The sequence below is a fragment of the Ochotona princeps genome, chromosome 24, assembly GCF_030435755.1.
Source record: "Ochotona princeps isolate mOchPri1 chromosome 24, mOchPri1.hap1, whole genome shotgun sequence".
Taxonomy (NCBI): Eukaryota; Metazoa; Chordata; class Mammalia; order Lagomorpha; family Ochotonidae; genus Ochotona; species Ochotona princeps.
In genome coordinates, this window is record NC_080855.1 from 19,935,459 (window position 1) to 19,959,117 (window position 23,659).

Consider the following 23,659-nt stretch of genomic DNA (forward strand, 5'->3'; position numbering starts at 1 on the left):
CAGGATACATCTTCTCTGTCTCCACTGCCTCCTAGAGTTCCAACATATGACTTAAGGATTGTTTTGCACCTGAGTTAGGAAATTTTAGCAGGAAGAAGTGAGAAAGTCAAATATATGCCCACAAAGAAATAATAATAAAAGAAAAAAATTAAAGAAAAATTTTAAATAGAAGAAAAAGAAAAGGAAAAAGAAAAAGAAAATAGTGCTTTAAAAAAGAAAGTGGCTGAGCATTTTCAGCATTGTTCAGACAGAAATCCCCAGTTTCAGGATGTTCACTGAATTTTTCTGTTTTAATCCTTGCCAAGATAAGTTACCATGAAACTAGAACATGAAGGATAAAGAAAATACACTCTAGGCAGCCAGAGAAAAAACTGAAATCTGCATGTTTAAATGTCCAGCATAACCACTGAATATTTTTCAAGTATCACTGCATTTTGGAAAAATGCAATAGATAAGCAAAAGAAAAGAAGTGGAATTTAAAACTAAATTATATTCAAAAGATGCAAAAGGGAAAAAGATGAAATTTAAAAATGAATAAGTGATGTGATAATAACTCAAATGTGTCAGTAATGAGTGGCAACAAAACATGTTTTTTAGATAAGTGACAGATTTGCCATTCTAAAAGATTCACCTCAACTTTAGATTTTCATTTCATAGTGTTTAAAGGAAGTACTATTTAAAAAAATGAAGATGCAGCAAATTCGAGAATAGTAAAGGACATATCACAAGTAAAACTGACGTGGCTATTTTTAATCCCAGAGTGGAGGGCATTAGATAAACATGTTCACAAGATAGCAAATTCACATAAACAAGGAGTTGTAAGAATTGCACAAGCTTATTTACTTATAAGTATAAAGTCAGAATTTCTAGAATTGTCTGAAATAAGAGGTAAAATAAGCATCACAGGAGATTTTAACCCATCTTCTTGTAATTGATGGTTAAAGCAGTAGGTAAATGAGTAAATGCTAGAAACAAACTCACAGTTAATAACCAAATATAGAACACAAAGCCTCAAACATGCATTGAGCCTTTCAAAAACTGACCATGAGAATAATATATAGAGATACTGTCACCATTGTTCAATTAGTTTAAAAATCAGTAAGTGATATGTGAGAAAAGAACACACAATTAACTTAAAAGTACTTTCATATCATTAAAGGACAAAAGAGGAAATCGTAACAGAAATTAGAAAATAGATACAACTGAAGAGTAACATAAAACCTCTTCAGCTAAATAATTATTTTTAGGAAATTTTATAGCCTTCACTGCTAACATTAGAATGGCTAAAGTCAGAAAAATAACAAAGCAAAGTAGAACAAATGAACAAATGAAAGCAAATATTAACTAAGTAAAATCTTAATAAATAATTTTCAATAAGGTCATAATAGTTAGATGAAAGGACTCATCAAATTGATAAAATGGCTGGTCCATCAAAAGAAAAAGGAAAACTAATAAGTAAAATATTAGCAATAAAAAGGAGATAGACATCTGAACAAAAATGTAAATAAAGTATATGCAATTATACATGTATTTACAGATACACACAAGGTTTAAATACTATTAAAACATAGGATGATATGATAAATATAGGCCAACAACTGTGTATACTTTGAATAAATTGTAGCTGTATTTCTTTTAAAAAGGCAATTTACTAAGTATTACTTAAGAAAATCTAAAAATTTGAAATATAACACACGAATTCAAATAACTAATAGTTAAAAATCATTTTCACAAGCAAATGAAAGACCTAGACTTCACCAAAAATGCTTGAGAATTTTACATTTATCAACACAAGCTGTGTGACCAGCTATGAACTGTAACAAATTTGTTGGGGGAAATAATCAACATCCTTCAAAAATAATCATCTGGTTTTTAATTTCTAGAGTTGGACTTGTTTGTTAGGGAGGGCTTGTTGTTCTAGAGGTAGTTCATTTCTTGTAAAGTAACCTGATTTTGTCATCATTTTTAAAGTGGGAAGATTGTCAAACAACACCAAAAAGCTGCTACGCGAGTCATTCCATTTATTTCCCAGTTACAACCTTGCCAAGTGCATAGGAGAATATACCAGAATCTACAGATTGAAGATACTGTGCCTCTCTCAAAAGACTCCTTCTACCATACTTGATTGTAGTAAAGAAAGTAAGTATGTCTGAGCCTCACAGAAATCGCTTTCAAGGGCAGACCAGGAAACATCCAAAAGAACTGCCTTTCTTCCAAAGTAGAGAGTTTTAGGAAACATGTTCAGTTCAAGGTAGCAAGTAGTGATGTGGATGATAAAGAGCAGCACAATGAAGAGAAATGAGAAGAACAGGAAGAACACGGCGTAAGAAACAGGAAAGGGCAAACATGCACTTTTAGCTTTAGCATCTGTGTGATAAAACTTCATCTTTCATTAGTTAATCTGGAAATCTTTGTTGTGATAGTGTAAAGTGAGAAGGAAAGGAATGATTAGTAAGCCTGATCCTACCTGTGTAATAGTCAATGATTTTAAGAGGTAATAGTGAGAAAAGTATAAACTGTATAGACAGTAAAATTTAGGGGATATGTTGAAGTGGAGAAAAAATGAAAGAAATATTAATATAGTGATGTGAGGAGTTAGGATATGATTGAGCCTCCAGGGGAGCTGAGGTTATTTTATTTATTTATTTATTTATTTATTTATTTATTTATTTATTTATTTATTTATTGGAAAGGCAGTTTTACAGACAGAAGGAGAAACAAAGAGAAAGATCTGTCCGCTGGCTCACATCCCAAGTGGCCACAGCAGTCGGAGCTGGGCCAATGCAAAGCCAGGAGCCTGGAGCTTCTTCCGGTTCTCCCATGTGGGTGCATTGAGCCATCCTCTCCTATTTTCCCTAGGCCACAAACAGGGAGTTGGATGGGAAGTAGAGCAGCCAAGACAAATCAGCAACCATATGGGATCCTGGCAAGTACAAGGCAAGGATTTAGCTGCCGAGCCATTGTGGTGGGCCTGGGGCTATTTTTATGCAGCAATGTTTGAGAGTACCAATTTCTCCAAATCCTTCCCAACCCTTGCTGTTTTCCTGTGTGTGTGTGTGTGTGTGTGTGTGTGTGTGTGTGTGTGTGTGTGTTTTGTTTTTAGTATAATCCTCCAGGTAGATTCTGCATCTCGTGGTTTTGATTTATATTACTCCTCTGGTGATGTTGAGTGTCATTGTTTTCACTTTTGTTGAAGCCTAGTCCTTGTTTTCTTTCTCTCTCTCTCTCTCTCCCTTTTTTTAGTTCTTGTTTTGGTTTGCTTATAATTTTAGCTGTTACAGCATCTTTCGATGTTTGTATATGGTATAATACAGGATTCAAGTTTGATTATTTCACAGTGGCTATCCAGTTGTTTGAGCACCATTCGTTAGACTTTCTGTCACTGAATTGACTTGGCACTCTTGCCAAAATTAGTTGGTCATAGAAATCTGAATTGATTACTAGACTCTCAGTTATTACATTAATGAAAACATTTGTCCTTCCTGCATTACCACCTCCATCTTGAATGATGTAGTTTTATAGTAAGTTTTGAAATTGGAACTTGGCTGCATCTTAATACTTGATAATTTGGGGTACATTTGAGAATCCATGCTACACACAGACACACTACAGCCTAAATTTTTATTGGGATTTACATAAAATATTTAAAGATTTATATATTTATTTGACGTCAGAGTTACAGAAAGAGAGAAAGAGAAAAAGGATCTTCCGTCTGCTGATTTATTCCCCACATGGTTGCAAAGATCAGAACTGGGCAAAACCAAAGCCAGGGGGTTCACCTGGATTTCCCACATGGAAATATTCATTTAGGAAAGTTTTTAATTGTTGATTGTTTCTTATAAATGTAAAATTATTTCAGTATATACTAATAATTTGAGGAAGGAATTAGTACTCATTTTGTTTTATTTCATATAAATGTCAGATCTACTGGAGTAAATTTGTTTATGATCTGATATTTTAACCTCTGTAAGATTTATAGTTACATCCCAGTTTTCATTCATGATATTCCTAATATTGCTTATCATCTATTCTTTCTTGATTGATTTTGTCAATTTCTTGAGTGTTTTGTTGATTCTGTGTATTATCTTTGTTGATCTGTGTAGTATCTTTATCTTGCATAAATGAAAGTATGGAGCACTAGTGCTATGACAACTAAAAATTAATCTACCTAATGAACCAGCCATCCCAATTTTGGGGATATATCCAAAGAAAATGAAATCTGCATAGGAGAAAAGGGACCTACAACCCTATATTTGTAGCAGTACAATCTGAAGTATTGAAAACATGGAAACAACCCAGATGCCCGTCAAAAGAGGAATGGAAAAATAAACTGTAATACATCTACTTCATGGTATACTACTCAGCCATTAAAAAAGAAAGAAATTCTTTATTTGCAACAAAATGATCCCAACTAACCACCATTATGTTCAGTGAAACAAGCCAATCCCAGAAGGACAAATATCATATATATGTGAGCATGGGTACATGTCCCAATTGCTCCAGCTCCAATCCAGCTTGTGGCCTGGGAAAGCAGTGGAGGATGGCCCAAGATATTTTGCACCAATTCCCACATGAGAAACACCCCCAAAAGATCTCCTGACTTTGTGCTGGCTCAGCTCTGGCTCTTACTGCCATTTGGGACATGAACCAACAGATGGAACTCTATCCTCTGTAACTCACTCAAGTAAAATAAATAAATCTTTAGAAAAAAAAGTTCAGAAAAAGATAGTTTTTTTTTTAAAGTAGATTTTTCTTTAAGAGAAAACAAGTTCCCAAAGGTGACATAGGGTATGATACTATTTTATAAAGTTTAAATTTTAATGTTGTTTATTTAAATATGCATAAAATAATTCACTTGTATATGTCAATTGAGTGGGAATGCAGAACACAGTTCATCACAGTAGCTACCTCGGGATGACAGAAATGGGAAGATATACATAAGTATTTGCCAACTATTTTCACACTTTTAATTTTGGGGAGCGATTCATTCCATTATGATATTATACTTAGCATTTATATGTATGAAGTAATATTTGGTATTACTACAGTTCTAAAGTGTGAGAAGTGAAAAAACAGCTAGGTTAGATGGTCTACCCAGATATCTAATGACTCTATTAATTACTAGATTTTTATTAAATGTGGCTATTCAATTAAATATAACCATAAAATTCAATTATATTTTATGTATGAACTATAAGAACAACATATGATTCATAAAAAGAATACAGGTGCCTAAACTGGCACAGTTGAGCAAAAAATACAGTATTATATTATAAACCCAAGTATCAAAAAATTTGTCAGTATATTTTGATGTAAGTGTCAAAGGAATAATTTATTTAACTGATATTATATTTACCTATAATTGAAATTTATAATTTGCATGATAAAATGGGGAAGAGGATTAAGAAATTCACAGCAGAGAAAAAAAACTAAGTGATGCAGATCACCTCAACAATGATAATTCATGTGGTTAGTATATATCCTTTTTTTCTTTGATGTGACAAAAACAGCACTTTTATGGCCTTCCTTCCAAAAATCCATAACCCCAGCTGATTCATGAAAAATAAAATGAACAATACAGTTAAAGAACTCCTAATTTAAATTCTACAAAATACCAGTTCTCAAAAAATGTCAGTGACTTTTAAAAAAAAGGAAAATATGAGACATTACCAGCCAAAATGAATCTAAAGAGACACAACTACTAAATGTGGCATCCTCGATTGGATTATGGAACACAATATTTTTAAAACTAGGAAATATGATTAAGTTAGATACTTTACTTAATGTATTGCCATTTTATTAATTCTGATGTTGGGCACATTAATGTGTGTGGTTAGTAAGGGACACTGGGTTTTAAGGTTATATGAAAGTCTCTATTATCAGTGTACAATAACATTAAGTTCTCCTTGTCTCCTTGCCCTCTTTCTCTCCCTGTCTTTTCAGACACTGAAAAGAATATTTATTCTTTGGAAAAGGGTATGCTTGGAAAGTATTTTATTATTATGGGAATTACAGGCTTAATTTTACTTCTCCTGCTTTTACTTTGCGAGACTACTTGTTGGAGAGTAAGAGCATTTCTCAATCAACAAGTTTTCTTTAGAATCTATAAGATACTCAAGAAGGTGAGTACAATTTAAGAAGAGCACTAAGAGAATTGCAGATTAAACCTGAAAAGCCAAATCCTGATTATTGCATGTTTATGATTTATGATTATTATATATATTCATAGGTATACAATGTCATATTTTGATATATGTTTACATTTGTAATGATTAGATCAACTTGATTCTCAATTATATTGCCTCTTGTTCTTATGATATTTTAAGGTCTTTCTTACCTTTTACTTGTTAAGCTTTTTTATATAAAATGAGTAATTTCACATTTTTCATGATACAAATTAGAACCATAGAGATGCCTCTCTGTCATATATACACACACACATATATATATACATATTCCTTATTTTTTCCAAAATATTACAATAGCTATTCATTTCACTTCACAGTAACAGGTCTAACTTTCAGATATATAAATAAGTCATGACATAGCAAGCAGAGGAGAAAGAACAAAATAAGGTAAAATTAAAATGGAGATCCTGCTATTAGGAGTATTGGTGCAGGCTAGAAACAACAGTTAGTTCCCAGTATGCTAATCTGATTAACAAAGATTATGTCTTTTGGTGCTGTGTATGTTAGTTGTCATGGATCAAAGAGCATGCAAGTTTGCTCTTTGGGGCCTGGCTTATTTCAGTAAGTATAATGGTTTCCAATTGCATCCATTTACTTGTAAAAGGCAAGTTTTTTTGTGGTAAAAACATTTAAAATCTCTTTCAGCAATTTTAAAAATTCATTCCATCCTCTACTTCTGTGAGTTTGACTTGTATAGATTCCACACATAAGCAAGATCTTGTGGTATTTTTCTTTCTGTGCTTGACTTACTTTACTTAACGTAATGTTCATGATGTAACACAATGTTTCCTAGTGTTAATTTATGTAGGTATCCATGTTGTCACGGATTACAAACTGCCCCTCTTAACATTACAGTCTCCTGGAAATTATTCAAACCTTCTATTTTTGTATCTCTGATATTATCCCTCAGTTTAGCTCTTACAAAGCCACTCAGTCTAGAGCATTTGCCTGAAGAGTATCCACCTCCATGATTCTTGTCTTGAAAATACAGAATATAGTGACCAATGAACTATCTGGAAAATCTGAAGATGAGGATGTACAGAATGAGAGAACTGCAATATTAGAGCATCCTGAAAGGTTTCTGAATTCCATGGTTCTTATTAAAGAACTCACAAAGGTAATGTCATTTAGTGACCAACATATGCTGTTTTCATTCCTACTTAAGAACATAACTTTGGTGCCTACTGGTCTACCTACCCATCTCTGAATAGGTATATACTTATGCATACCTATTTCCTTCAAACTATTTGTATCCTTTCAATTGAGCAGAGGTGTTCTTAAGAAGCTGCCTGAAGTGATGATCCTTAGGATACTGAGATACTAGTGGTATTTTGACCTGTAAACATTCTTCATTATCTTTTATGAATTTTTTAGATATACTTTAGTTATACATCCGTCTTGGCTGTGAGAAACATCTCTGTTGCAATCCAAAAGAGAGAGTGCTTCGGCTTGCTTGGATTCAACGGAGCTGGAAAAACTACCACCTTCGAAATTTTGACTGGAGAGGAAAGTGCTACCTCTGGGGATGTGTTGATTGATGGTGTTAGCATCAACAAAAATATCCTAAAGGTAAGATTTATTATAGTATGATATTTGAGAAGCATAATGACTCAAGAATGTAGGTAACACTAATGTCTAGGGTTAATAGATGGGAGTTCATGTAAGTTTTGTTATTGATACTGTAGATGCCATCAGTGTTATCTGAGGTGAGAAATAGTTGAAAGTTTCTTCAAGTTTGCCATTTTGAAACATCTCTCATATTTCAGGTGACAAGTAGTTCTATCTTCCATTTATTCAGGCCTTTTAAAATGTTTAGATTGATGTTTATTGTTGTAAAATACTTGACATAACATTTACCATTTTAAGCATTTCTACAATGCCTAATACAATTTATTTGCATTAAGTACATTGACATTGTTACGCATCTGTTCCCACTATCTCCTAAACCTTTTCATTACATCAAACTAAAACCTGTACCAATTAAATAGGAACTCCCTAGTCTAAACCTTCCCGCTTTGCTAACCACTATTCTAATTCATCTCTATGAATTTAACTATATATTAGGTACCTCATATAGTAGAATTTTAAAATATTTATCCTTGTGTCTAGTGTATTCCATCTATGTTAATGCCTTCAAGAATTTTAGTTAGCTTAGATTTAAGCAATATATATTAGTATGAACATTAATAATATATTAATTCATCTGTTAGTGAACATTTAGGTTGTTTTCACCCTTTATGGCATCTAATACTGCTGTCAGAATGACATGCAAACATCTGAGTCTGATTTCAATCATTTTGAGTATGTAATTGCAGAATCTGTAGTAATTCTATTATTTTTTTGGAGAAACTTCCACGCTGTATTCTGTATCAGCTACACCATTTCCCATTCCAGTCAACAGTACACAAGAGTTGCAATTTCTTCGTTTATCACCAATAATTTTTACTTTCCTTTTTAATAGTATGTATCCTAGAACACCTGTGATGATATCCCAATGTAGTATTAATTGACATTTCCCTAATTGTTAATGATGCCAGGCATTTTCCTATGTTTATTCGTCATTTGTATCTTCTTTGGAAAAATGCCTGTTGAAGTCTTTTGCACACTTTGGGTTTTTGTTGAGTTGAGTTGAGTTGAAGAACTTCTTCATATATTTCAGATATTAGTCCCTTCATATATCTCATGATTTATTATTTTTATCAATTTTGTGGGTTGCTTTTTACAATATCCTTTGATACACAATGATCTTTAACTTGATTAAGCCCAATTTACCTAATTTTATGTTGCCTGTTCTTTAAAGTCATACTCACAAACTTATCATTAAACCCAGTGCCATGAAGGTCTCTACCTATTTTTTTCCTCTAAGAGTTTAAAGCTTTAGTTTATATGCTTAAGTCTTTCATCCAGTTGAGACCTGGCTGCAGGTTCTTCCATGCCATCTGTAGATGTTCAGTGTGATGGATGACTTGGGTCTTTATGTAAGGCAATTCTTGGAATTAGGTGAGGTCAAGAATTGGCTATTGTCCTCAATTTGATGCCTTGCTGGAATATATGACTGCTGAAGAAATACTGATAATGTATGCCAGAGTTTGGGGAGTCTCTGAGTCCCATATTCATCTGTATGTGAACCAATATTTGAATTCAATGGAACTGGAGCCTCTTGCTAACAAGATTATCAGTACCTTTAGGTGAGTCATTGAGCTTGCTGCTCTTTTTGTTGTTGTTGTTAATGATAAGGTGTTTCCTGACATTCTTGATGTTTGAAATAAGTGCACACAGTTCTACCTAAGCTCCTCTGTCACATAATTTACTAATTATGAAACCATATAGCAATCTTCTTTCAGAGTTCAGTAATAAACAGACAAATGTGGTTCAATATCTTTCCCTTTGTTGAGATGAAACTTAAAAATCTATTTCTATTTTAATTTTAGCCTCTGAATCTCAAAGGGGAGCACCCTTTTATATTGCATTGCTATGGTTCTTTTTCTCCAAATAAAGAGGAATGTGTGCCCTTTAGGTTTATGTATCTGAGAAGTCATAACAACATAAAAAATGTAAGCTCTGATAATGTTGCCAAAATGTGACAAATAAAATTATTCTTCTATATTTTCAGTTAAAATGTGTGTGTGTGTGTGTGTGTATACTCGCGCAAACACTTGGAGCATGCATGTACACGGGTGTATATACAAAAATGTTCTTCGTCCTCCTATCTGCTGGCATTGTGGATGTACAACCTGTTTGCTGAGACTCTGAGCATTTAAGTTATTTGTGCTGTTTCTTTTTAAATAACTGATCTGTAGAGCCTCCTCTTCTCCCGCTTTCTGTTTGTCTTTGGCTGTGAAGTGGAGGAAACAAACGCAGGCTGAGTACTGCTATCGCCATAATGGGAAGATCCTCAGTCGTCTTCCTGGATGAGCCATCAGCCGGCATGGACCCAGTAGCCCGACGCCTGCTCTGGAATGCAGTGACCAAGACACGGGATCATGGAAAAGCTATTGTCATCACCTCACACAGGTATAGCTCTTGGAGAGGCATACCCGAGTTTGGCAGGAGCTATAGTGACTATAAGAGGGAAATATTTGAGCCCAAGAATTTGCACCAATGAACTTGCTTGAATGCAAGGAATTGTTATTCATGTGTTAATCATGATGAATAAAGCTGCCAAGAATCCTCTGTGAGTTTTTTTTTTTTTTTAAATCAAGAGTAGGAAGCAAAAATGAAGTTCATGGAAATGTTTCACTTATGCTGTTTATCACTAAACATTAGCACTAAACTTACGCTGTTTATCACTAAACGTACAGCTCCTGATTGAAAGGAAAATCACCAAGTTCTAGCTCGATTGATCTATACCATGTCCTCCCAAACAGAACTTTGTAGTCTTATATTGTTCTCTTCTCCTATTTTGCAAGTATGGAAGAATGTGATGCTCTGTGTACCAGGCTAGGCATCATGGTAAAGGGGAGGTTCATGTGCCTGGGCAGCCCTCAACATCTCAAGAACAAGTTCGGCAATGTTTACATCGTGAAGATCAAGATCAACAGTGATGATGCGTTGGAAAATGTGAAAAATTTTATCAAAACCACATTTCCAGGTAAATAAGGTTGTGCTAACTTTGTTAGAGATGTATTGTATTTGTTGTTCTCACCATCTTTAGAACTTGGATCTTCAGTACTGCTTTACAATAAGTTAATAGTGATCTTTTAAACAATATGTTGTACGGAATAAATACATTTAAATGTTATGCCAATTTGAACAGATCAGTCAAAAAATGAAATGCCTATCATGTTGATGTAGGTGTTGATTTGGGGATGCAGAGATTGGGAAATTACATGTGTGAGTGAGTGGATTACTAATGCTTGCCCTAGATGGGGTGATTTCATTAGTGCTTGTTTGGAATACTTAATTATGCTCTGAAATGCACCTATTTCAAATAAAAAGAGCTTTGCATAAACAAGAACACAGTACATGCATTATGATTAATACTAAGAAAATCTATACATAATTATAGCCATGCATTTTTTTCTTTAAATTAGAAACAAAACCACCTTCTTATCTTTAATCCCATCAGTGATTCATATTATGTGACTTACTCTTTCACATAATTGAAAGAGTGCATACTCTTTAGCATAATAATGCAAATTTGTGCCAGTCTCACCTCTTTCAAATGCTGTATTCACACACACACAACCAGAAAGAAAATTCTCCCAATTCATATTTTATAACCTGATGTTTAGAAATAAAGTATTATAGCAATAAAATTTATAAAATTGGGATTTTTTTGCATTGACTATGTAAGTTGACATGTTTGTTGACATAATTGCTATAAACTCTGCATACTCAATGTAGCTCATCATGAATAAACCAGAAGCATTAATTATGTCATGTACGTCAAAAAGGTAGGGGGTTTGGGAAATCATATCCACTTTGTACTAACCCCATCTGTTCACTCCTCCATTGTATGTAATTAAGTGCTTGCAGCAATATTTCAACAATTATAAATGGAGTCTGTAAGATTATTCACCTGTTTTGTTTTCCGTCCTTAGGTAGTATCTTGAAGCACCATAATCAAAAGATCCTTAACTACTACATTCCCAGCAAGGACAGAAGCTGGGGAAAGGTGATGGTAGAAACTATGCCTTATGACATAATCGGTTAAAACAGTACTAATGATGAGAAACTATTGGGATTCAGGAATTTGAAGTGAGATCCTGGTATTGTGGGGGGAGTAAAACCTTTGGGTTACTTTTCAAGCAAAATGCAGCATGATTCCAGGTCCAAAAGGGAATGAGGATGGAAAACTCCTCTTGGCTTCCCACTTACCCAGTTCTGCCTTCTCACTTCCCCTTTCTATACTTCTTGCCCTCCATCATCAACTTGACAGAAGTTGGGAGAAGTGAAGGAAAAACTCAATCTCGATAAGGGTCCAGGAAGGTGATCAGATCCCAATTCACTGTCCTTTTGTTCTTCCTAAAGATGTTTGGCATTTTGGAGAACGCCAAAAAGGAATTGGATTTAGAAGATTATTCTATCAGCCAGATCACCCTGGAACAAGTCTTTCTCACCTTTGCTAATCCAGAAGACGTAGATGCTTATGCTCCAAAAAAGAAGCCATGATATACAGTTGCAGTCAGTGACACTTTTAGCTTTCTTAAACTACACCTGACTACATAGAGAGACATTTTCTTGTTTGTATAGCTTGGTATAAATATATTCATTTAATAAATATTTTCACGAACAAAAATCTTTGTTCCTTTCTTTTCAGATTTAGATGAGTGAAATGTGGCCACACTAGTCCCAAAATAAATCTTATAATTTAATTGTAAGAGGATGTTTGTACCAAGAACATTTAGAAGTACACAGAAAAAAAAAATGTTTAAAAGTAGCATTTCACTTGCTTACTCTAGTTTCTAATAAAGGAGAAATGAATTATAGTAGGAAGTGGAGATTTTCTGATGCATGTCTAATCATATAGAGTAACCATAAACAACATGAGAAATTTAAGCACATATCCAGGATTTGTGGGCGGATGAGGAAACAATTAAGATGTTTCTTATAGAATTAGATTATAAAGTTGCTGTATTTGGGGATGGCTTATTCAACATTTTCAGATTTCTTTTTAAATATTTATTTTCAGGGCTCCACGTGATGACTCAGTGACTAAATCCTGCCTTCTGACTTTGGATTGGCTCAGCTCCAGAAAGGGAGATTTACAGAGAGAAGGAGAGAGAGATCTTCCATTCTCTGTTTCACTCCACAAGTGGCTGCATCTGCCAGAGCTGAACCAATCCTAAGCCAGGAGCCAGGAGTTTCCTCTGGGTCTTCCAGGTGAATGCAGGGTCCCAAGGCTTTGGGCCATCCTTGACTGCTTTCCCAGGCCACAAGCAGGGAGCTGGATGGGAAGTGGAGCAGCCAGGACACGTACCAGTGACCATATGGGATTACGGTGCTTAGAAATGAAGGATCAGCCAGTTAAACCATTGCACCAACCCCATTTTCAGATTGTTAATTGTATGTGGCCAACTATAAAATTACATATTTAAAAAGCCTTATGAATTGCTTGTATGTGGTATTTATATCTATTGTTTTTCATCAGCTATTCTGTATTCCCTTTGTCTCAGCTAACACCTCATTTAATTATGGGTCTTTACCAGGTAAGTAAAAAGCAGTCCTTCCTGGATAGGATTATTGTATTTTTCCATTGACTTTAGTCATAAGGCATTCTAATACAAAAAGATGTTCTAAGGTATCTTCTATAATTCAGATATTTTCTTCTTTAGTTTCACTTTGGAGTAGTAGTCCAGTTTCCCCTTGGCAGTCAGGATCAGTCACTCCAATGAGCACAGTAACTCCCTTCTTTGCCTATTGATTGAAGGGCATAATGAGTCCAAAGTGGCCAGGTGGCCAGGTCCAGTTCAATTAAATGTCGCTTAGTGAAAGTGTCTCTGATTCTGTAGCTGAGTGCTAAAGGTTAGAAGAACATAAAGTTGCAAGGATAGAAAGACATTTGCTTGTGAGTCAGTTCACTGCCACTTCCACCCAGCCACTTCTGGACCAAATGAGTCCTGACTGTGGCAGAAATAGCCATAGGAGACTGCTTCAGAAACATGTGGAAGTTTCTACAGAAACTCATCTGCAGTCCTTCAAAGTATTTCTCTCTAGTTGACCATTCTATAAAACTAGTTGCTTTTGGGTGGTGGTGAACATTCTAAGCCCAGTGAAGCCCACAAGCACATCTTCCGCTTTGAATTGAGTTCCTTATGCAGAAGCAATGCTATGTGGAAGACCACATTGGTGAATAAGGCATTGGTAAGTTTACAAACAGCAGATCTGGCAGGTACATTGACTGCAGATCCTTCGGGGTAGTCAGGCCTGTCAGGAAAACTAATCAGAAAAGAGAGACCTCAACGGATCAGGAGCCACACTTTATTTATGCAAAGCAAAGGAATTGTCCAGCAGCCTCAAAGAGAACACAGGGGCTTGCAAGCTAGTGCCAAGCAGGGGTTTTTATATGCGGAAGGGTCTGGGGGTGGGAGGGTTATTTGCTTGTTTTTCTTTTGTTTGATTGCAAGAGTGTGGGAGAGCAAGTTTTTGTCTGGGCTGTTTGCACAGGGAGGGAGCAGCCTCTTCGGGCTAGGAAGCCAACCCAGCAACTCCCCTTCAAGTTTCACCTCAAGTAGCTGCAAGACACTTTATCTTCTCGGGGTTTCCTAGACAGTGACACTCTACTAAACCAAAAGGTCAGAACGCCCCCTAAAACAAATGTACGGAGAAGGTATCGGACCGATTTCCCCAAGGGCTATTACAGTTTCCTAGAGAATTCCCAGCGCCTTAAAAGGCATCTGAGCCTGTCCAAAAATACAAAATCTCATGCATGCAGAACCTAGGCAGTATAACCACCATTGCTGGAAAAAAGAAAAAGAAATGAAAAAGAAAAAAAATCCTGCTGCAAAAATAAGCGATTTTTATCGAGCTTACGCAAATGTGCCATAAAAAAAGTAAACAGCTTGAAACTCGGAAGTCAGCACCGAGGCTGATAAGCAGCAGCAGGTAGAGGGGAGATTAAGGTGGTACCTCTGGCTCCTTCCCACTCACGCAGCCCCGACACGGCTCCCTCCAGTTGCTCGCGCCGGGCCCAGGCCCGCGGGGCGCCTGCGCGGTGGGGCGGTTGTGAGGAGCGTTGAGAGGCGGCCTCGCGCGCTCCAGGCTGGCTCCCCTCAGCGGCGGCGGTCGTGGCGGTTGCGACGCCTGAGCGGTGAGTGCCCAGGCTGTCCCCCCTGCTCTTCCTCCTCCTGCCTGAGGCGCCTTACGGTGGCCGCCCTGGTCTCCGGGGTCCTGCAGGTCCCCAGGACGCCCTCCGGAGACGAGCAGGCGCTCCGGGTGCCGACCCTCCTCATTTATAAAATGGGAATCCTGGAGGCAGGGCGGCCACCTCCAAGGGGGAGGTTGGTCACACAGCGAGATAAACAGAAGGTTCCCTGAGTGGCCCGACATGCTCCCCCCAAAAAAGGATGAGAGGATGAGGACTGTGAAGGACCCGCCATCCCCGAAGTCTCTCATTGAATTAGCAAAATTTGAAAAGTGCGCGCAACCCCGGAAAAGGAAAGAAATCATTTTAGTAGAAAATAAAAATTTGCTTTTTTTTTCGCCATAACGTGGTCCTTTCCTGTAACAGGACTGGCATGCAGTTGTACAGAATACACATCTCACCTTGCAGAACCGAAAACACCCGAGGCCACTTGCCGGGCCCGCAGTCACTCGGTGTCACCAGGTGGCGGAAGAAGGTAGGAAGTGCTGAGTAAGGGTTGTGTTGGGTAAGGAATTGTGCTGAGTAAGGGATTGGGCTGCTATGGTTTGCCGTGATGGTGATATGTTTATTGTATATACTATCAACTATTTTAATGAAAGTTGTGTAAAAAATCAAATCTCTTTGGCTTTGTGCCAACTTTACCTGGACAAATGGAACCACATCTTATCGATGCTGATTTTTCTGTTTCCCTGTTTCCCAAAATTTATACATAGTAGAACTTCACTGGGTATTAAATGAAGGAAAAAGACCTATACAGTTTTCTTTATTTTAATTACATAAACTTTTTTGCTATCAATGTTTGAGACTGGTTAAGGAGAAGAGTAAGAAAAAGAAACAGCCCTAATATTTACTTGATGTTCAGATGATTAGTAACTTTGCATTTCAAAGAATGATTTTTCTCCATCTTAGGAGAAGAATTTCTCCATTCAGTGGAAGAATGAAATTGTTGACGCTCAACCAATTTGCGGTACTCCTCTGGAAAAATTTTACCATAAAGGTATGTGAGTGCAGCCATGGAGTAGACATAATTATCCATTTGTTCCATTTCTGTATGTATGTGTGTGTGTGTGTGTGTGTGCAGCTGATCACACACATGTGTGCTTTAGCAAAATTACTCTAGAGCTGTAGACAGTTCTTACAAATCTGTAAAACTAAGTGATTCAATAATGTGATGTCTAGCAGAGGTAACGACACAGACCAGGCAGCGCTGACATAGAGTAAAATGAAAGTTCAATAAAAGAGAACTGTCCATTTGCATCTAATGTATTCTATTGACTGTCACCACCCCTTTGTTCCTCTTTTAGAGGAGGCATTGGACAACATTGATTTTGGAAATCGTCTCAGGATTGGTATTTGCAGCAATGCTTCTGGTATTCCGTGCACTTACTGATGCAAAGACTAAAGGACCATACAATTACACTTCACAACCCATCAGTACTTTGCCTGCCTTCATTAAAAATTCAAAAAACTGGGAATTGGTTTATGTACCTTCTAATATTAGTGTAGTAAAAGAAATCACTGAGAATGTGAAGAGGAATCTCAACATCAGTATAAGAGGTTAGTCGTTAAAGATTTCTATAAGAAATTACTGATTTTAGAGTCATTTAATCAAATGATGTTGGTGAAAAATAAAGTTGGAGAAACTGCTTTCCTCCTTTTTAGGATGTACATACAAGAATAGTAATTCAGACAGTAGAGGTATAGACACATATTAATGGAAAAGAATAGCTAAGCCAGAAATAAGCCTACATTAACATGCCAAAATAAATGTGTGCAACAGTATGAAAGAATTCATTGAGAACATAATTTTTTCCACAAACATTGCTGGCACAATTGGACGCCAATAGCTAAAGCAATGAAAACTTTAATTTTTAGGCAAAAAAAAAAAAAAAAACCTCACAGTGACTCACGGATCTAAATGTAAGAAGATTTTAAAATCATTTAGGAAAGATTATAAGATAAAATCTTTGCAACTTATGATAATCCTTAGATATTACATCAATATCATGATCTATAGAGGTTAAAAAAAGACAAAGCTAGGACTTTTAGTATATAATGCTAAAATAAACAACAATTGGTTGTTCTTGAGTTTATTCATATCCAGTGTTTTACTACTTTATTGTAATGTTGAATCCTTATCATAATGGGCAAATTTACATTTTTCTATTTATGTTGTAATTTTCTTATCTAAAAAATTGAAAGCTTCTGAGACTGTCATGTCCAGATGTGAAGATACAGTGCAGTAGGCATCTCTACTTCCAAATCAATGATTGACTTGCAATGAAACTATTAAATATATCTTGACAATAGGATGCTGGACTCTCTGCCATTGTTCATAGCTACAATGTCAGAATACACTTAAATGGCAGTATGACTGACTGAAGACTGTTTATGAAGGACTATACTGTTGTAATAATATAGGGGAAATCAATGGAGGAAGGGGCTTTGGGGAGAGGAGAGGGAAACACCCAGAGCCTATGGAACTGTATTATACAATTTTTTAAAAAGTAAAAAAAAAAAATTGAGAACTTCACCGGGAACATTTAATAATTCACAAAAATATTTTAAATAACTTAAAAAGTTAAAATCTTTACCATGGCTATTGCTTAAATTGGTTTTAAAGAACCAAGAAAGAGGAAAATACTTAAAGATCTTAACTCCTTTTTCCTGAAGGTCAGGATTTTTGTCTTACTGAAAATCTTCCTTTTACAATTTATCACAGTAGGTTTGTTGTTAGTGAATCCTCTTTGTTTGCCATCACCTGAGAATGTTTTTGAGTTTCATTCTGAGTAATATTTTTACTGAATATAGAACTCTGGGTTAAGAAATATTTTCTTTCAACATTAAAAATATATGCATTTGTCTCACTGGGTGTGAAGTATTTTCCCATTGTGTTTTATGTCTTTCATTGGATGGCTTACATTGCTTTGTGTGTCAAATATCCATTAGTTAGTCATGTTGCCAATATCTGAGAAACATTAAAAATTATAATTTTTACAGGAACTCAAACTGACCTTTCTGATATGGGTTGCAGGCATTCTAAGCAGCAGCTTAACCTGATGTGCCAACAACAAAAAAAATTATAATATTTAGATAGCATTTTGTTCATGTGAAGTAGTATCCAACTTCTCAAAAAGATGTATTGTTAAATATTTTTATGGAAGTAGACTTTTTTCTCTATAGTTCGGGGCTTTTCTTCAGAAACTGAGTTTGAGAAGTACATTCAATATGATTATTCATCTCACTATGCACTAGCTGCCATTGTTTTTGACCATGACTTCAAAAGTAAAGATGATTCTCTACCACTTCAGGTAAGAACATCTTAGCTATCTTTATTTTTCTTCCTCCTTCCTTTCTCCCTTCCCCCTCCTCCTTCTTTCAGTCCCTCCCTCTCTCTCCCTCTTTCCTTCCTTCCGTCTTTCTTTCCTTCCTTCCTGAGGTTTAGAGGAAGCCTTGGCTTGAATGTCTCAAAAACCAGCCTCCAATTTCAGATTTTTCTACTTGTTATTACCTATTCTTAAGACTTTGAACTATGTTTTTATTTGATTCATTGAGTTCTCCATTTCCAATATTTCTGTTTTTTTTCAGTATTCTTTTTACTAAATTTCTCATTAACATTATGCATTGCGTCCCTGATTTTATGTGATTGTCTATATATATATATTCTTTTCATTATCTTTGAGTGTTGCTATGTATAATCTTTTTAAAGATCTTCAAATTGACCAGCACTTGCCAAATATTATTTATTTTCCCAAAAGGGGGGGGAACAGTTGACAATTGGGGAAGGAGAAATATGGAGGGTGGAAGGGGAAATCCCTAAGGTTATGGAACTCTATCATGAAAAATACAAATTTTAAAAAATCGTTCTTATCACATCCTATCAAAGATACAAGTCCCAAGAAACTGTTGTTCCTACTTGGAGGTCTGAGTCCATGTCTCAGAGTACCTCTCTGTCAACCTTAGAAACCAAGTTCTGGGGTTTGCATCATGGTCTAACAGATGAAACTGCCTTCTGGAACACCAATATCCCACATGGGTGCCAGCTCAAGTCCCAGTTGCTCCACTTTCAATCCAACTCCCTACTAATGTGCCTAGGAAAGCAGCAGAAAATGGTTCAAGTGTGAATCCTGAACACTCAAGTTAGGGACATGGATGAAGCTCCTGGCTTCCGCCTAGCCTTGCAGCAATTTGTGGAATGAACCAGGTGATAAAAATTTTCTCTCTTCCCTCCCTTCCTGCCTTCCTCTACTTTCCTTCCTCCCTTTACCCCCATTCTTCCATTCTCTCTCTTCTATCTCTCCCTGTCTGAGTGTGTGTGTATAACTCTGCCATTTAAATAAATAAATATTTTTTAAAACCAAAAAGAAACCAAGTCCTACCTTGCTGACGCCCCCCCATTAAATTTCTGAGTGTCAGTCCCTCAGAGTATTTCCAGTCAGTTTATACTTTTTATTAATTCCCACTTCTTGCTTCTGTTACCTTCATCCTAGGTCTGATGACCGCTTCTTGTTGTTTCTGTCTACTTGCCCACTTAGAATTCTCTTGCCCTTTTAGTTGCGGGATATGGTGTTTGTTTTCTGGCAATACAATGAACAGATAATAATACATTCTTATGTAGACATGTCATAATTTTCCAGTCTTCTCCCTGGAAGCAATTAAATTAATTCAGATGTATTTCCACCACAGATAAATTTACAAAGTTGCACATGTTTTCTTCATATTCTTGGAGGTGTTTAGTACATACATGTTCCTTGAAGCAGAATAAATTCCTGGTATGCTTTGAATGTTGTCTACAAGATTTATGTTGAAACTTAATTGCTGTTCTGAGAGTATTAATGGAGGGGACTTTTGAAGAATAATTAAGGCTTGTGAGCTCCATCCGCCAGTGAGATTAATACTGGTATAAAAGAGCGAGTTTGTCCCCTTTTGTCTCTTTGCACTGCTATCCTTTACCTTCTGCCATGGGGGGGACTAAGTGTTACTGCCTGGCAGAGGACTTAGTGTTCAAGGTGCTGTCTTTGAATCAGAATCTCCAAACCTGAAACTGCGCTGATAGCGAATTTCTAAGACTTGCCTTACATTAAAACTCTTTCCTTATATGTGTGTCATATCTTGTTATGTGTATTATCTGCCTTTGGAGTGAAATTCAAATCAGGTTCAACTGGAACATACTAATCTATGTTATGGTTCAGAGTTGTCATTCTTAGACACTCAGAATCATTTTGACATCAGATAAGTCTTGTGTTCCACATCACATGGTTGCCCATTTGTTTTTAACTTTTCATGTTTTCAACATTTGCTTTTCAGTTTTGTTTTTATTTAAACATAGCTTGTTTCCTGTTGCTACTTCTAGGTAAAATATCATCTGCGTTTTGCTAGGGTACAGAGGACTCTTTGGTGGCCAGACAGGATAGGATGGAAAACAGGCTTTCTCTTTCCTAATCGTCCCTCTGTAGGACCCAGGAACCCATCTCAGTCTGACGGAGGAAGTCCTGGTAAGCAAATCCTTAAACACTGAATTTTTTTTTTTTATCACAATTGTGTACTAGAACACAGACTTGGGGGTGTGTGTGCACCCATTACAGAATTTATTTAACAAATGAGAAAAGATGTCTGTTCCTAATTGGTGATGAGCTTTTCAATTGAAATTTTTTTTTCTGTCAAGATAAATGTTCAGCTCTAGTTATGCCAAACTGTGCTATAAACATTGTATTTTGTTCAATTTTGGTTCTTATAACAATGTACCTATCTTTTTATAATTGTAGTTGAGTAATTTGCTTTCCAAATATGTAAATTTACATTTATTGACATTTCTTGCCTATCTGTACCTATACATATTTCTCTTGACAATATGTAAAAGGTTTTAAATTGTCTTGGTAATGTTTTTTAACTTATAGATGATTTTATTTTAGATGATTTTTACCAAGTTGATCATGGTTGGAAGGATTAAGGGTTAGGGTAAAATGGGTGTAATCATTGTTTCCAAATTTTCTATTTGTTCTTCCTGTTTCTGGGGGGAGAGGGGAAATAAGAGGAGAAGCCATACCCAACCTCCCAACCACCCCTATACCTGGGGATGGGGAACAGCCTCCCAATGTCAACCCATGGTCCCGATATAACCCATGCTCTGAGGGTTTTGTCCGTATGATTGTGATAATTCTGAAATGTTGTCAATCTCACTGATCCAAGGATGAGGAAACAGTTTCAACGTCCATTGGCTGACATGGTCCACTTTAGAGTCTCCATTCACCCAGTTATGTGCTGCTGTCGTTGGGCTGGGATCGTTGTCCAATTTATTCTGTTCTCCTTCCTCTGCTATGGTACCAGATGACCTCTACAGACCATATCCTGCCATATCCTCCATGTGTATCTAGGCCTGCCATTCACTGCTTCATCTTTTCCACTGAGGAGGATCAGTTCCTATTCACAGGCCCAAGGACCTGGGCCAGGCAACCTGGGCCCAGCAGTCCGCTGACCCAGGACCCATCATGCAGGCAGGCCCAAAGTCCTGGGTGAGGCAGCCTGGGCCCCAACAGACCTCCCACCCCCACACTTGGAGCTTATGGACCAGGCACCTACCATGCAAGCAGACACAAGGACCCAGGTCAGATGACTCAGACCCCACCGGACCCTGATTCCCAAGGCTCATGGACCTGGCATCCACCGTGCCACAGGCACAAAGAGCTGGGCTAGGTGACCCAAGCTCCACTGGACTCCCAACCCCCAGGAGCTAATGGACCCGGCACCCACTGACCCAGCAGGCACATGAACCCAGGGCCCCACTGAACTCCCTGCCCCAGGGACTCATGAATCTAGTACCCACCCTGCTGGCAGGAACAAGGTTCTGGGCCAGACAAAATTGTCTTGGTAATTTTTAATTCAGTTTTTTACTTTGCATATTTAATTATCTGCCATGCAGATTTGCCAATTCATAAAATGTATCTTTTTTTTTTTAATTTCTTCATGAAAGGAAACCATCATGGAAAGTGTAACCAATAACCCGATCCATACTTGGGTTTTTTTTTTTTTTAGCTGCATCCCATGTGTTTTGATGTTGTTGATTTCAGTTTCATTTATTCCAAATACTTTCGTTTCTCTTGTTGAATTCATCACTGGCTCATAGATTACATGGTGGCATCATTTTTCCCAAGAGACTTTTGTGTTCCCTTTTTGTCACCCATGTGTTGTTTTCTCATGGTGCTGCAATTTGTTGTTGTTGTGTTTGTTGTTCTAATTCATACCAGTTGTTGGCCTTGTTTCATGGCTTCTCATTTATAGAAATGTATTTGATGGAGTACTGGGGTCTGCCACATCCAGATGTGGGGGTACAATGCAACATGTATCCCTGCTTGCAAATAAAAGATGGGCTCCCAATAAAACTGTTGGAAATGTGTAGACAGTGGGATGCTGGACTGTCTGACACCATCTGTACCAGCAATATCGGGGCACACTTAAATAAGAGACTGATGGAATTATGACCCCTTATGAAGGACTATACTATTGTAGCAACATGAGGGAAATCTGTCCGGGGTGGGAGTCGGGGGGGAAATCCCAGTCTATACAAAATTGTACCACAAAATTCAAAAATTCAAAATAAAAATATAACAAAAAAATTTCTTCATGATACAAATCCTTAAATTCAGGGATTTCACCTTCCACCCTCGCTTCCCCTTCCCACTTTTTTCCCCTATATCATAACAATAGTATAATCCTTCAACAACAGTCAAAAAACCATCATTCTTCCATTTAAGTGTATCGTGACATTGTAAGTATAGACAATGATAGAAAGTCCTTCATTCTGTTGTCAAGATATATTTAACAGGGCTCGGCGCGATAGCCTAGCAGCTAAAGTCCTTGCCTTGAATGCACCGGGATCCCATACGGGCACCAGTTCTAATCCTGGCAGGCCCGCTTCCCATTCAGCTCCCGCTTGTGACCTGGGAAAGTAGTCGAAGACAGCCCAAAGCCTTGGGACCCTGCACCCGCGTTGGAGACCCAGAAGAGGCTCCTGTCTCCTGGCTTTGGATTGGCTCAGCTCCAACCATTGTGGCCTCTTGGGGAGTGAATCATCAAACAGAAGATCTTCTTCTCTGTCTCTTCTCCTCTCTGTGTATCTGACTTTCCAATAAAAATACATAAGTCTTTTTTTTTTGAAAAAGATATATGTAACAGTTTTATTAAGAGTCCATCTTTTATTCAAGAGTGGAGATACATACTGTGAAAATGCTCAACAGAACAGAAAAGTTATGCGCATTCTAATACAAATTTAAAAATTAAACCACAGTAATAATCAGTAAGAAAATAGGTGAACCTTTTGGACAATCATTTAAAAATAGCCTTTACGAATTCTGTTGATAAAGCAGGTATTTAATTTGAACCTGGTAAAAACTGGTATGGGTTAACTGGATGAATTTTCCAGGCAGGGGGAATAAAATCACAAACACATACAAGACAGAGTGTTACAGATTGCATGACGTTAACTTTCCACATTTTCATTTTATTTGAGAAGCAGAGAAATCCTTCATCAGCTGGCTCACTCCCCAGACTCCCTGTTTATTTGCTACTTTTAAAATATTTTATATTCTAATTGACATAAAGTATCCTAATTATGGGACACAAGGTACATTTCAGTACATGTATATAATGTGTACTGTAATCCATTCTG

General features: G+C 36.8%; 2 protein-coding genes across 2 annotated transcripts in view; both read left to right on the plus strand.

The window, feature by feature from the left end:
• Positions 1–12,429, plus strand: part of LOC101526410 (phospholipid-transporting ATPase ABCA3-like) — a 60,041-nt gene extending 47,612 nt beyond the window's left edge. Inside the window, exons 23-31 of the mRNA XM_058681090.1 lie at positions 1,972–2,139; positions 5,944–6,122; positions 7,180–7,305; positions 7,563–7,757; positions 9,189–9,376; positions 10,032–10,202; positions 10,598–10,779; positions 11,732–11,805; positions 12,162–12,429. Coding sequence (XP_058537073.1) covers positions 1,972–2,139; positions 5,944–6,122; positions 7,180–7,305; positions 7,563–7,757; positions 9,189–9,376; positions 10,032–10,202; positions 10,598–10,779; positions 11,732–11,805; positions 12,162–12,302 — 1,424 coding nt within the window. The 3' untranslated portion in view covers positions 12,303–12,429. The remainder of the gene's footprint in view (positions 1–1,971; positions 2,140–5,943; positions 6,123–7,179; positions 7,306–7,562; positions 7,758–9,188; positions 9,377–10,031; positions 10,203–10,597; positions 10,780–11,731; positions 11,806–12,161) is intronic.
• A 2,936-nt stretch (positions 12,430–15,365) lies between these two features.
• LOC101526661 (phospholipid-transporting ATPase ABCA3-like) overlaps positions 15,366–23,659 on the plus strand; it is a 69,731-nt gene continuing 61,437 nt past the window's right edge. The window contains exons 1-5 of the mRNA XM_058680722.1: positions 15,366–15,469; positions 15,904–15,991; positions 16,299–16,551; positions 18,178–18,305; positions 20,348–20,489. Of these exons, the coding sequence (XP_058536705.1) occupies positions 15,932–15,991; positions 16,299–16,551; positions 18,178–18,305; positions 20,348–20,489 (583 nt within the window). The 5' untranslated portion in view covers positions 15,366–15,469; positions 15,904–15,931. The remainder of the gene's footprint in view (positions 15,470–15,903; positions 15,992–16,298; positions 16,552–18,177; positions 18,306–20,347; positions 20,490–23,659) is intronic.